The sequence below is a fragment of the Gadus chalcogrammus genome, chromosome 18 (genome assembly GCF_026213295.1).
Source record: "Gadus chalcogrammus isolate NIFS_2021 chromosome 18, NIFS_Gcha_1.0, whole genome shotgun sequence".
Classification (NCBI taxonomy): Eukaryota; Metazoa; Chordata; class Actinopteri; order Gadiformes; family Gadidae; genus Gadus; species Gadus chalcogrammus.
This window is the reverse complement of record NC_079429.1, coordinates 9,667,944-9,681,567: the sequence shown is the minus strand read 5'-3', so window position 1 is coordinate 9,681,567 and position 13,624 is coordinate 9,667,944. Positions and strand designations below refer to the sequence as shown.

Below are 13,624 nucleotides of genomic sequence, written 5' to 3'. Positions count from 1 at the left end.
CATAGTAATCCGTATTTGGATACATGGAAGTGGATGCTAACAAGCTATAAAATATTATATTTTACAAGAATAGCTGCAAAATTGGATCAGATCCGTGCCAAAAATAAACGAAGAGCTCCATGACTTTTGGACAGATTTTGTATCTGTTTTGATAATCATCTTTAGTAGATGTTGTTGGAGTATTTCTGGCTGGGTGGTCCATCGGCATCGAACTGATAGCCGTGTAGGACGTGTTGGGGGGTCGGCTTATAATGAAGAGGTTGTTCGTGGGGGTGGGGGTGGGGGGGAGGCGGTCAGCATCATTCCCTCTCCTTTCACTCTATTTCTCTCCCCTCTCTGTTCCTGCCTCCCTTTGGTCTAGAGCTGCAGGCTGGGTGGGGGCCTGGAGGGCGGGGGGCCGGGGAGTCCCGGGGGGGTGCGGGAGGGCGGGGGTCCCAGGGGCATCTGCCCCATCGGGGGCAGCCTGGCCGGCGGGCTGCTCAGCTGCGGCGGCGTGGGCGTGCGGGTCACGGGGTGGTAGTCCGGCGGCGGAGGGGAGGGGGTGTGGCTGGGCGTGCGGGGGGGCGGGGCCCTGGCGTTGGCGCCGGCGGCCGCCTCGTCCTTCACGCGGGTGAAGTTGATGCAGCGGCCCTTGAGAGAGAGAGAGAGAGAGAGAGAGAGAGAGAGAGGAAGAGATACAGAGAGAGAGAGAGAGGGAGAGATACAGAGAGGGAGAGAGAGGAAACACACAGGTTAACTGAATGCAGTTGGCACATCGCACATGTGACAGAAGACTAGGAGGCCTGTTTCAGGCCTTATGATACAGTAGTTTCTCTGTCAGTTGGTCTGCCCGTCTGTCAATCAATAGCCTGTCCGTATGTCTGTACACCTTTCTGTCTGCATGCAGATTTGATCCCACCCGCAGCAGACTTTCGGACTCACTAACCAACTGTTCCCAGCCACTGTACTCATCCAGAGCATTATACATCATCAGTGGTTTATGTCTGTCTGGAAATGGCAGGATGAGACACACACTCTTGCACATAAAAGGACGCTAGTATATAGACACAAATGCACAATTGTCCCATTGCCAGAGACCATGCGATGAACAGGAAATGACAGTCGTCAGTAGGAACTCATTCTTTTCATCCCCAACTTGTAAATCAGCCACACAAAAAACCCAAGACCCATAATTGTGTCCACACAAACCCAGTCTGGCCTTTCCGGACTAGAAAAGAGGGGCATATCTACAAGGTCTCTTCTGGGATCGAATTCCTCAAAAACATTTATCTTCAACCCATGGAAGGTCCTTCCACTGAATATCTGTGGATAGTGAGCGAGATCCAATACGAACGTTGGATGCCTGAGGGGGAAATGCCACATCGTGGTGTGTGTGTGTGTGTGTGCTTGTGTGTGCGTGTGTGTGTGTGTGTTTGTGTGTGTGTGTGTGTGTGTGCTGAACATTCACTAATAGCTAAATCCTCCCAAGGAATTCTTGGAAAAAAAACAACCTCACTTTCAGCCGTCTGGGTAAAAAAGTAATGGTCTGATAAGTACCAGTTTTACAGTAAATATAGTTGTGCAAGGTAGTTATTCAGATGGGATTGTATTTTAAATCCTTTAACCTGGAATGCTGAAATCCACTTTATCTTTTTTTTTTTCTGTTGAGGGTTCATAAGGTCACCAAGTTATGCTCTAGGTTATGCTAATATATTTCCATTGCTCGCCGTATTAATGTTAGTTCATTCTATTTGCGATTCCTTGCCTAATAGTGGACAAAGAAAACGGTATGTCGGACAGCGCTTCTGTATGGAAACAACTCAATGCTGACTTGAATGTGTAGTGTTTCAAAACCTGCCTGATTTGTAGTTTGGGTCTCAGGTCATTTGACAGGAAATTTTCCAGAACATCTATGGGCTAAAGGGCTCATAGAGGAACAGTCAGACTACCTTATATTTCGTCACCACAAGCTCAGCACTATTAACTACGTTCCTGGGACATTGATAATGTGAGCGGAGTTAGTTGAGGAAGAATTCAAACCTTAAGAATATATACATCTTCCCATCTCTGTTTACCTTTATTCTTAAACACTATTCCACTCAAGCAGACCACCTCAAGTGCTGCAACATCACACAATTAACCCTCTACCATGCTCTGTACTGGCAGAAACATATAGAGTGTAGTTTGGAAATTATATAAGTTTTCCTTTGTGAGCATGTCGGTGTGCGTACGATGAAAGGAGTTGGCGGTGGACTCATGCCTTTGAACCTTCAGCTGGTCTCTATGTTCTGCTGCCTTCCCAAACCAAGGAAAGCCATACAGCGTGTATAGAACTGACCTCTTCCACTGTCTACTGTCTGGCCAAGGTTGTAAACCCCTGGCTACGTCTGGCAGACTGTGTGTGTGTGCGCGTGTGTGTGTGTGAGGTAGAGAGAGGCAGAGAATGGGTGTGGTTGCATGTCTGTGAGTGGGAGGTAGATAATGTGTGGTCTTTGTGTGAGTGAGTGCGTGTGTGTGAGTGTGTGTGTGAGTGTGAGGTAGAGAGTGAGAGACCGTGTGTGTGTGTGCATGTGTCATGCATGAGTCTTAATGTGTATGGTGCAGTGTGTGTGATAGTGTGTGTGAGGTAGAGAGGGAGAGACCGGGTGCGTGCATGGTCTGTGTCTGTGAGTTGTGTGTAAATGAGTTACAGGCAGAGAGAGCATGCGTGTGCATGTGTGTGTGAGATGTGGTCTTTCAGTGGAGACAGATCTGAAAGTTGTGGAGTCCTGCCCGGGATGTGACCTCATATACTTAAAAGACACTTAACCATGTGTGGACGAGAGAGAGCGAGAGAGCGAGAGAGAGAGAGAGAGAGAGAGAGAGAGAGAGAGACGATAGAGAGAGAGAGAGAGAGAGAGAGAGAGAGACGATAGAGAGAGAGACGATACAGTAAAGTACAAAAATGAGGGAGAAACCTGATAACAAAGGACAAATTGAGTAAGATGTACTTTTTCACTCACAGACGCGAATGAGAAGCGAATAAGTAAAATAAAACATCAGTTAAACAGCTAGAGAGAGGGGGACAGGCCAGCCCTGTTTAAATGGATATGAGCCCCATAATGGAGGGTGAGTCTGGCGTTGAGCCTCTGAGCCGAAGGATCTGGGCGGCAGGCGCTATGTCAGCCACCCACCGGCGGTGTGAAGGATGAGGTTTGATGATGACGCATTCTCGCATAAAACGACCCAAAGCTCTGGCTTCGTACTGTAAGATCTATTTCCTGCTAATCATGACGCTATGATAATGTGGTGTCCATGCTAGAAAGGCACTAAACCCTGAGAGGACTTTATGGGCATGAGCGTGTGGAAGGGAGGGATCGCAACGGTGTGTGTGTGTGTGTGTGTGTGTGTGTGTGTGTGTGTGTGTGTGTGTGTGTGTGTGTGTGTGTGTGTGTGTGTGTGTGTGTGTGTGTGTGTGTGTGTGTGTGTGTGTGTGTGTGTGTGTGTGTTTTTTTGTGAGAATTTGTGTATGCTTGCATCAACAACCCAGTTCAGCAAGATTATGCTCTCAAGTAGGCACACACAAACATACACGTGCATGCAGGCACACACTCGCCTACACACACATCACACACACACACACACACACACAAGTCTGTACCATGCTGTACTTTATTGGGTAAATCCCTTACACTAAGCAAACAGAGAGAAAGAGAGAGAGACAGAGTGAGAGAGAGCGAGAGAATGAGAGAGAGGTTAGTGAGTTTAAAGGAGAGCGGTGGAAGGGGGGGGGGGGGAACCACATAATTCTGCAGTGGGGAAGGGTGAGGTGGGGAAGCAGAGAGGGAGAGGGCTAGGCTACAAAACCAATTTCACTGAACTCTGCTTTTGTTTGTTTTGTGGATGAAATAGAAAACGGTACATCTGTATAACCGTTAACCAATGCTGGACACATACCGGGAAGTGTAAGCCATCTCAGAACCCCCTTCCGACAGTACGAAACGTTCCTCACTTTTAATGCTAGTTTCCAATGGAAGCCGGCTCATGTATAAAGGAGGGAGTTCACAATGGACGCCACTGTAGGGCTGATAGAAACGGGGGGGGGGGGGGGGGTCAACCGGTGCATGGGTCTCTGTCTGGGGGGGCTTTAAGAGTCACTGAGGCCGTATTCATCGTCATACTGTACAGTTTTACGAACTAGGGGGCTCCCTCAAAGCGTGCCATTCAGCCATCTCCATGGCAACCAACGATGAGTTGAAAAAACCCGACGGCAACAAATGACATCACCACAGCAGAACTTCCAAGACAATCCGGATGATTCTGTGAGCGATTCAAAGACCAGCCTGTGTCTGTGTTTATTGATGTGCGTTCTTGGGTTCGATGTGTGTGTATGTGCACGCGCATCTGTTTGTGCACGATTCTGTGTTACAAAGCATTTCCATTCATTCTCGTCATTGGCCATTTTTCCGATAACCTAAAAGCCTGACTCCATACTTAGATACAGATATCCTGGTTGCCTGAGGGATATACAAAGACAACACTTAATATACGCGGGAACGAATATACGCTTACATTTTTGGACCAATATCCCAATAACTGTATTTCAGCCAGGACTGCTGGCCTTGGAACATTTTCCTAGTGCCTTGTAACAAACCGCAGAAGAAGAAAAAATACAAGTATGCGGGTGACAGCATCATTCCAGACATGACTAAACGATCCAGGTGCTCGATCAGATGTCTATTACAAGATGTGGTTTCCCCCTTAACCTCACTCGGCAGGTTTCAGATGGACTCCCGTGAATCGCCTCGTCTGGTCGAGTCTTTGTTTTGAAACGGGACCCGGCGTGGGCCCTGGTGAGTGGTGACTAAAGGTGACTAACGCCAAAGTGCCAAGAAAACACGAGTTTTAAGCGGTGGAATTCAAATTAAACACAAGGCTGTTGGATATTTTCTGCAAATCAGGCATGGTTTTAACGAGGTGCCCAGCGGGGGGAGAGGTTCTGCTGTTAGGAGGAACAACAGGGGAGGTGGAGATGAAGAAAACAACATGGAGTATGGGGGCTGTAGTGAGAATATAAAGCGAGAAAAAAAGAATGAACTCTACCTCGTGGATACTCAACGGGACACTGAGTAGGATTGAAATTCCTTTTTTACATTTTTTTTCAGGTTTGCTACAAATAACTCAAATTCAGAAAGAACGGACCCGGTGTGAAAAGGGCTTCTGCTTTCTCTCCACTGTGTGTTTCATGTGCCATGCTTAATAAACACATCAGTGATTAATGAATAGAATCACCAGGCCCTGGATTATAGGACTACTATATTAAGCTAGCTAAAGTTAAGCCTATGATGATAGGCCAGATAAATCATAGCATTTTTCACAGTTGAAAAGTGCACCCAGGTTGATAACATAGCATCATGCACAACGCGGGAGCGCACTTCATTCAATATGTTTCTTGTTTAGCGCAGACAAGGCTTTCAATAGCAGATGCGGTTGTGAGTGATTCAGATCCGCACACATCCACACACACTTATGTGTGGATGGGGGCCAAGTGTCTGCTTTCTATCCACTTTATTGTCTCTAACTTTGGGTAGGAGTGGGGTGTCTGGCTGGCAGTTGGTAATGGCCCAACCAAGGTGTGCGAGAGAGAGAGAGAAAGAGAGAGAGAGAGAGAGAGAGATAGAGAGAAAGAAATGGAAATCAAAAGGGAGAAAGAGAACGAGCCAACTAAGGTGTGTGGTAGACGGACAGAGCCAAACAAGGGGGGGAGAGAGAGAGAGAGAGAGAGAGAGAGAGAGAGAGAGAGAGAGAGAGAGAGAGAGAGAGAGAGAGAGAGAGAGAGAGAGAGAGAGAGAGAGAGAGAGAGAGAGAGAGAGAGAGAGAGAGAGAGAGAGAGAGAGAGAGAGAGAGAGAGAGAGAGAGAGAGAGAGAGAGAGAGAGAGACGTAACAATCAGTCAGTCCACTGATGGACAGAGGTAGAGTCAGAAAGGAAGTCATCAGTCAGTACAGAAACCACGGGGGGGGGGATATGGGGGGTGGGCTCCCTGTGGTTTCTGTTGATGAAGTAAAGAATTCAGTCGAAGAGGGTGAAGATTAGGGTTAGGGTAAAACAGTGAAATGATGTGTGTCCCGACATGGCCCTTACAGCCACTTCCAGAAAACAGCTCCTATTACAGAAACATAACAGCACTAGGAAGAGTAGGAGGAGGAGGAGAGCTAGGAAGGGGAGGTGGGGAGGGAGGAATGGAAGGACAGAGTCTGGTGTCACCCCCTGGATGGTTTTAAGGTGAGGCCAACAAAAGCATTGCAGAAGCCATGTTTCTTAACCCCCCCCCCCCCCTCCCGTGGTGCAGTGCATGGCTGCTTTTGTCGTTGTGAAGGCAGTACTTACATGATCTCCAGGTTGAGGCCTCATCAGAGACACCTGGTCGTAACCACGGCGAAACAGCGCCCAGATAGCGTCCAGTTTACCCTGCGAAAGAACAGGAGAGGAAGTGAGTGTTTTGTCCAATCACCAGCTGCGTTTGGATATTTCCCCATTGCTTCACTCATGAAAGTAAGAAATTATTTTCCACTGAACAGATTATTTTTTGTTTATGAGATAAATGATGAATAACCTGGCAAGAAAAAAAAAAAAAAAAAGGGAAGCCACATCTGGCCTCCATTGGGAGAGGGCTCTCCAGCCAAAGAGAAGTGTCAACATTGTTCCTTCAGTCCATCCATGGAGTTCTGTTTTCTTATCTCAATGGGTTTGTACTGTAGTTTCCTGTCCTGTGTTTCTATATCGACGTGAGCTTGTTTCCATTTCCTGTTGTGTATTATTTTATAACTTCAATGATCAGGATGGGGCAGGGGGGCTATGGTGTTCCACTCCCAGACGGAAGGGACCTGGTTGGATTCCCGAAGTCTGCAGCGTATCTGTACGGGCACCCAAGAGCAAGACACCCCTTATCCCTTCGCCTGAATTTATCTGAGGTCGCTTGGGTGATAGAATGCTCTAAACATGAAAGATATACATAAATATATGAACAGTATATCCTTATGATTTCGGGTTGTGAGCGTGTTTCTTTACCTGTATGGGTGTGTACCATTTCCTGTCCTGAGGGGCCTTCCTGTTGTGAGATTTCTTCGGTTTGGGCTCAAAGGGCTCGTACTCCTGATCGGGCATTTTGACCACGGCGTTCTTGGGTTTCTCCAGCTTGGCGCCCTCTTCGGTCGACCCCTTCCCCCCCCAGCGTACCTGCAGTCAACAAACACTGCAGTGATGCCGGTGCGTAATGCTTTCCAAAACCCCCTCACGTGCTCACTGTTAGTACTCCCATTCATAAATCACTGGACTGGAGATCTTGTATACCATGGGATTAGTATGATAAACGCTTGGAGACGATCGATTATAAAGGACAGCGCTGGTCGAGTAAACCATAGCTTGCGTGCATGACATGGTCGGGCACTAGACCGGGCCTTGCGGTCAGTCAGGTGGGTCTTTGGATCCTCACCTCCATCCTCTTGATGCCCCCGACCCCCCTGCCCCCGTAGTACGAGGCGTCCACGGTGGGCCACTTCTTCTTGGGGAGGCCGTCCTCGTCGTCCGACTCCTGGTGAAACACAGATCGCTAACCGTCAGCTGGTGTAGAGCGTGTCACCGACTTAGCATATCATGGTTAGGTGTTTGGGTTCGCACATCACAACGGTCGCCGCAATGGTTAATAACGAGGAGATTCTGTGTTTACGTCTCACAAATGCTAATCGTAATATCGACAGATGTTTTTTTATTTGGTCATTCAAAGTAGAATAATTCTGCCTCTGCGACTCCCACATTTTCCAGATGGGATTAATAACGTTAGTTTATCCTTACTTATCTGCTCATTGTGTAATCATAACCAAGCTCTGGCACTGTGCGGCCGTTGCCTTTCTGTATGTATGTGTATGCATGCACATGTCAATGTGCAGCATTGCAGTTTTCAGAATTCCTGATTTGTCCGAAGCTTCGTTCGTGACGTTCGACACACTCGAACAGATGCTTTGAATAGATTTATGGTGGCCAGATCAGAGAGAACATAAAATCAGTTTCAGCCCCCTGACGAATATCTGTCAGGGTGAAGTGCTCTGTCACTCGATGAAAAAATAATGAAAAAATAATGAAAAATGTCCACAGGATCTTGACATACTTAAGATAATAGAAAGCATTTCACTCCAGCAATGGATTCAGTCGTGTATATTTCCACCATTTATCATGGGATCAGACCCTGAACACACATGTGCCAGCACATTCTAGTGAAACCTCAACCACGGGCCCAGACTGATAAAGGGGTTTATTGGGTTCACATTTATAATATTCAGATTTTACTTACTGTGTATGCGTGCCAAGTTTACACTATAAGTGTATGTGTATGTATATGGTTCTTGAGACAGACAAGATGGGGAGATAAACTACATATAGTCTGATAGTTTATTTCTCTCTCTCTCTCTCTCTCTCTCTCTCTCTCTCTCTCTCTCTCTCTCTCTCTCTCTCTCTCTCTCTCTCTCTCTCTCCTCTCTCTCTCTCTCTCTCTCTCTCTCTCTCTCTCTCTCTCTCTCTCTCTCTCTCTCTCTCTCTCTCTCTCTCTCTCTCTCTCTCTCTCTCAGACTACACATAGGATCTAGTTACATCAATCTGAGTGAGAGAGCCACTCTAAGACTATATTTAATATTTCTCTCTCTCTGACTGTCTCTTACTCTCGTAGACTACACATATATGATGTTGAAGTGAGGGAGAGAAAAATAATAAGAAAAACGACAATACTATACATAAATATATTTATATATACTGACATTGTTTTTCCCTCCATATTTATATCTAAATTGGGACAGAAAGTGCTTGGATCACTCTTCTTTGTGTTCTAATTCCGCCCCCAGCGTGCCCTGTGGTGTGTTCAGTAAGCGATACACCGCAAAGTCAACTTCATTAATCATCTTCCGCCTAATCTTTTTTGGTATTTTCCAGTAAACGGCTATGCCAGACTCCTGAAATGCCTGTGTACGTATTTTTGTGTTGGGTGACGGGTTTTGTGACTGTATATTCCTGTGCGTGCATATATCGTGTATGTGTGTGTGTGTGTTTGTGCGCGCATGTTTGTATGTGTGCATGTGTTTGCATGCATGTGCATGTGTTTTTGTGTGTGTGCGTGTGTGTGTGTGTGTGAGTGCGTGTATCTATGTGTGTGTGCGTGCGCGTGTGTGTGTGTGTGTGTGTGTGTGTGTGTGTGTGTGTGTGTGTGTGTGTGTGTGTGTGTGTGTGTGTGTGTGTGTGTGTGTGTGTGTGTGTGTGTGTGTGTGTGTGTGTGTGAGTGCGTGATCTGTGTGTGTGTGTGTGTGTGTGTGTGTGTGTGTGTGTGTGTGCATGTGTGTGTGTGTGTGTGTGTGTGTGTACTTACAGGCTCTGGGGGAGGAGGGGGTAGCGGTTCCTTGATCACCTGAGACGAGAGAAAGAAGAAGAGAGGCTTTACAATCAGAACCAGTACACACACATGTAGTCACACATGTAGTTCGGCCATCACCACTGGGCCAACATCACTTCACATGGATCTAACACTTATACTGTTGGTTAAAGGTTGGGATTCAACCTGGAGTGTTGTTACAAGAGTTTCAAGAGTGAATTCAATTTTTAATTTTAGCTGCCTTAGTTTCTAATATAATCAAGAACCTCTTCTTGGCCTTGCTCAGAGACACATAAACACAATTTCCGGTTAGGGTTGTAAATGGGGCAGCTGTCAGCCAACGGTATGTCGTTATGAGGGGCAATGAAAGATTGTGATAGTGGGTTGTTAATCGTAATGGCGTTATGGTGACATTGGTTGTCCTCAGAGTGTTGTCTTGGAATTGTTTCTGTGACCCACCAAAGTGCAGCAGAGCGGCCAGAACCACCACATGAAGAGCATGGCCAGCAGCATGAACAGCACCAGCAGGGTGATCAACAGAATGGTGCCGTCAAACTACACACACACACACACACACACACACACACACACACACACACACACACACACACACACACACACACACACACACACACACACACACACACACACACACACACACACACACACACACGCCAACATTAATAAACATATCATAAACACAATAGTCGCATTAGTACAGTACTAATAGTGTTACATGTTATATCCATAGAACTGGGATGTATCCATGTCCTTGTATAGATAATGTATACTTGCCCTTTATTAAAAAAACACACTAATATATCAGTTGTTTTATTTTCAAAAAGTAAACTGATTCAAAATGAGACAAATCTGGCGAAGATGTTTTTATTACAGACCGCCAACTGTAGATCACATCTGGTTTAATTTTTCCGCTGTCAAACGTTTAAATATTATTTTTTTAAGAGTTTCCTTGTAAATCAGCATGCATCGTTTCTGCTCATGGGTGTTTTAGTTTACCAAATTGAATTGGAAATGGAGGATTTATTGGTTTATTAGATCATAGTTTAGACCGCCAATCAAATAGGTTATAGTCTTGCTACATCCTAGTTATAGTACCATTTGCATGACAAAGAAAGCAGAAAGAAACATGTAAGTCATATTTTGTTTACACCAGAACATTCAGTATCTCCTAATAACAGTATCGTACCACTGTAGCGATGGAGACCATAGAACGGTAAACCCTGTGAGGGTATTCTTGAAGCAAACACCATTGTGGTCAAATGCCATGAACACACGTTGCTAATTGTTTTAGCGTGTCTAATCAGGGCTTCTATATCCCAAATTCTCCATGGACCCAATCCCGGGATATGATGTCATATTGGGAGTGGGGTGTCTCTTCAAAGGGAGGGAGTGGTTGGTTTTGGATGAGTGTGGTGGAGAGAGTGTGGGGGGGTCGAGGATGAGGTTAAATGTATATTTGAATGTATTGTCACTTCATCAAGCATGAGAGAAACCATGTTGCTTCATCTGAGGGAAAACATGTGATCCAGGAGGATTGGAAGAGGAGAATGGACTGATTTCATTTGTTTTTTTTCTATGCAATCCGTTCCAAGATTCAGATCTCAAATCGTATTTCTTCAAACCAAAGAAATTTCATAATTCAAACAGATGAAGCTATTATGCTATAATGAACACCATGCATTCCTAAAGTGATATTAACATGAACTTGGACTTAACTAGGAACAGGAGGGATCAACAGATGAAGCAGACCGTGTGCACGAGCATGAGGCCATTACATTGACATTACATGACATTAGCATAGCGTATACTTACACACTCTGTAGTGGTGACGTGCACGTTACTGGTGATGAAAGACAGACCGTCGTTCATGCTGACTTGCAGATAAATCACCCTTGGAGAAAACCACAGCAAACACACAGGAAAACAGTATCAGAGCAGGACAGTGGTTGGGGTGGTCGACGTCCAGCAGAAAAGGTGCTGGGTTCAATTCCCATGTCTGCAGCCTAACCTGTAAGCATCCTTGAGCAAGATGCCCTCACCTGACCCTTAATGTCTCTGAAATGAGTGCCTCTTTGCTAAATAACCATTGAATTGTAAACACAAATACAATCATAACACAAACAGTACTACGAGGAGCCTGTTGTGTGAGAGCCCCAAACAAGCCCACGCATGGCTGATTTTGTTTTATTGTCTGTCGCGCAGGCACTGGGCATTCTGATATGCCAAGCTGTACATACAGAACTACTCATGCAGCCAGCTTAACCAAAACAACTAAAATTGCTTACAGTAGAGGACTCAATAACACTGAAAAGGAACTCCCCAACGACCCTGAGAAAGGGTCATCTCACAAGTCCTGACTGGGGAAAATATATACTAAATGGAACATTTTGTTTGTAATTTTTTACAGTTAGACCGATCCTTCACACAAATTCAACATTTCAACATTCACAATTCGACATTTGGGATCCAAAAACATGTCTGATGTATCAATGTGGATTCCTATCAATGAAGATATGTGCTGCGCACTCCAATTCTTCCAAATGCTTTGAGTGATTAAACTCCCTTCTAATCCTCTCGGTGGCCAGTCCAAAACCGAAATGGATTCAAGATGTTTTTTTTTCTGTTTTTCCACAAAAAGGCTTATATTATCCGACGTCTTTCAGAATATCATTTAAAAAAAATTATTTATCATTTGAGGGTTTCACAGCATGAGAAGGGAAGTTCAAAACAGTGGCGGAGCGGAGTGAGTTTGAGTGGGTCAGGGCTAAACATCCCGCACATCCAAAAGGGAAATATCTCGTTTTGCATCCATCAACAGGGACAAACGCTGTTATAACAAGATCCTGCTCGGCCAGATTCAAAACCTCAGGAAGGGCCAAAAGCCCTTTCAGGAACCTAACGGACCACATGTGAAATCATCAAAATCCCCATTAGGTGGCGAGTTGGAGTGGAAACATTTCTGGGAATCGGACTGTGATCTTAGTGACCCAAGTGAAACATGTGTCCCGGCTCCCGAAAATACACCCACGCACGTATGCACGCACGTATGCACACACACACACACACACACACACACACACACACACACACACACACACACACACACACACACACACACACACACACACACACACACACACACACACACACACACACACACACACACACACACGCATAAACACATACAAGAAGGGGCCTTAACTCTGAGATGAAAGCTTTATGGAGGGATAAGCTGTTTCTGCTCTGTCTCTGACCTGCCTAGAGAGGTGTGCGTGAGGGTGTGTGTGTTATCATGTACGTGTTGCATGGTGCCAGACGACAGCCAGTTTGAGTAAGAGAAGAGAGACTAAGGAACCGATCACACCGAAGAAAAAAAACGCCCACCCTTTATTTCCCCATGGTACAGCCTGTGCAGAGCTTGTTTATTGTGAGACAGAAAGAGAGAGACTGAGCGAGAGACAGAGAGAGAGAGAGACAGAGAGACAGAGAGATGGAGAGAGAGACAGAGAGATGGAGAGAGAGACTAAGTAAGTTAAGTCAACGATGAGCAGCATACCTCATTGACAACAACCAGCTGGGGACTAGGGTTTTTAAACTTCAAAACAGGGTCTGGGGTGTTTTTTTGTGTGTGTGTGTGTGTGTGTGTGTGTGTGTGTTTTTTCACCGGAGCGCAGCCCTGTTCGCGTGGCTTCAACTAAGGCCACATCCACATTTGTATCTTTCCGCACTCCTAATGTGTGTCTTCACTACTCTACTTAGAGAACCCTTAAGTTCTCAAACTCTTTAGTCTTTTGGAAATGCTGTTGAAATCGTTATAGTTTGAGAAACTCTGGGATGGCCCTTTAGTCTGCACAGGCTGAAACTGAGACTTTTGAGAATGATGGCTTGATGCCCCCGTTCACCTCCCGATTTGCGCATATCAATCACGACGGGTGCTACCCTGATTGGTCACGCCCCAGTCACGTGACTCTTTTCCGGAAGAAAACAAACAACATCTGACTTGATTTACCCCCAACTAACAGCTGCTTCCTGTTTACCCCCGCGTATGCCCAGTTTACGTGAATGGTCATGTCATATCCGGTGCCAGGTGTGTAGTATAGACTTCGATTGTTTCTCAAACTTGTGCTAAAACGTGTGTGCACGTACTTCCGATATGCGTGCTAGCAAAAGGGTCTGTGTGTGTGCATGGGTTTAAACAGGCTTGGCCCCTTTCCTCTGGTAAGAGGATACC

The 13,624-nt window shown here is 45.8% G+C and overlaps 1 protein-coding gene across 1 annotated transcript in view; it reads right to left on the bottom strand.

Annotated features, from left to right (window-relative positions):
- Positions 1–357: 357 nt before the first annotated feature.
- The window catches only part of antxr1c (ANTXR cell adhesion molecule 1c), a 30,102-nt gene continuing 16,835 nt past the window's right edge, over positions 358–13,624 (bottom strand). Inside the window, exons 12-18 of the mRNA XM_056577682.1 lie at positions 11,206–11,284; positions 9,832–9,927; positions 9,370–9,408; positions 7,453–7,551; positions 7,029–7,196; positions 6,348–6,428; positions 358–630 (exon numbers count right to left, since the gene is read on the bottom strand). Of these exons, the coding sequence (XP_056433657.1) occupies positions 358–630; positions 6,348–6,428; positions 7,029–7,196; positions 7,453–7,551; positions 9,370–9,408; positions 9,832–9,927; positions 11,206–11,284 (835 nt within the window). The remainder of the gene's footprint in view (positions 631–6,347; positions 6,429–7,028; positions 7,197–7,452; positions 7,552–9,369; positions 9,409–9,831; positions 9,928–11,205; positions 11,285–13,624) is intronic.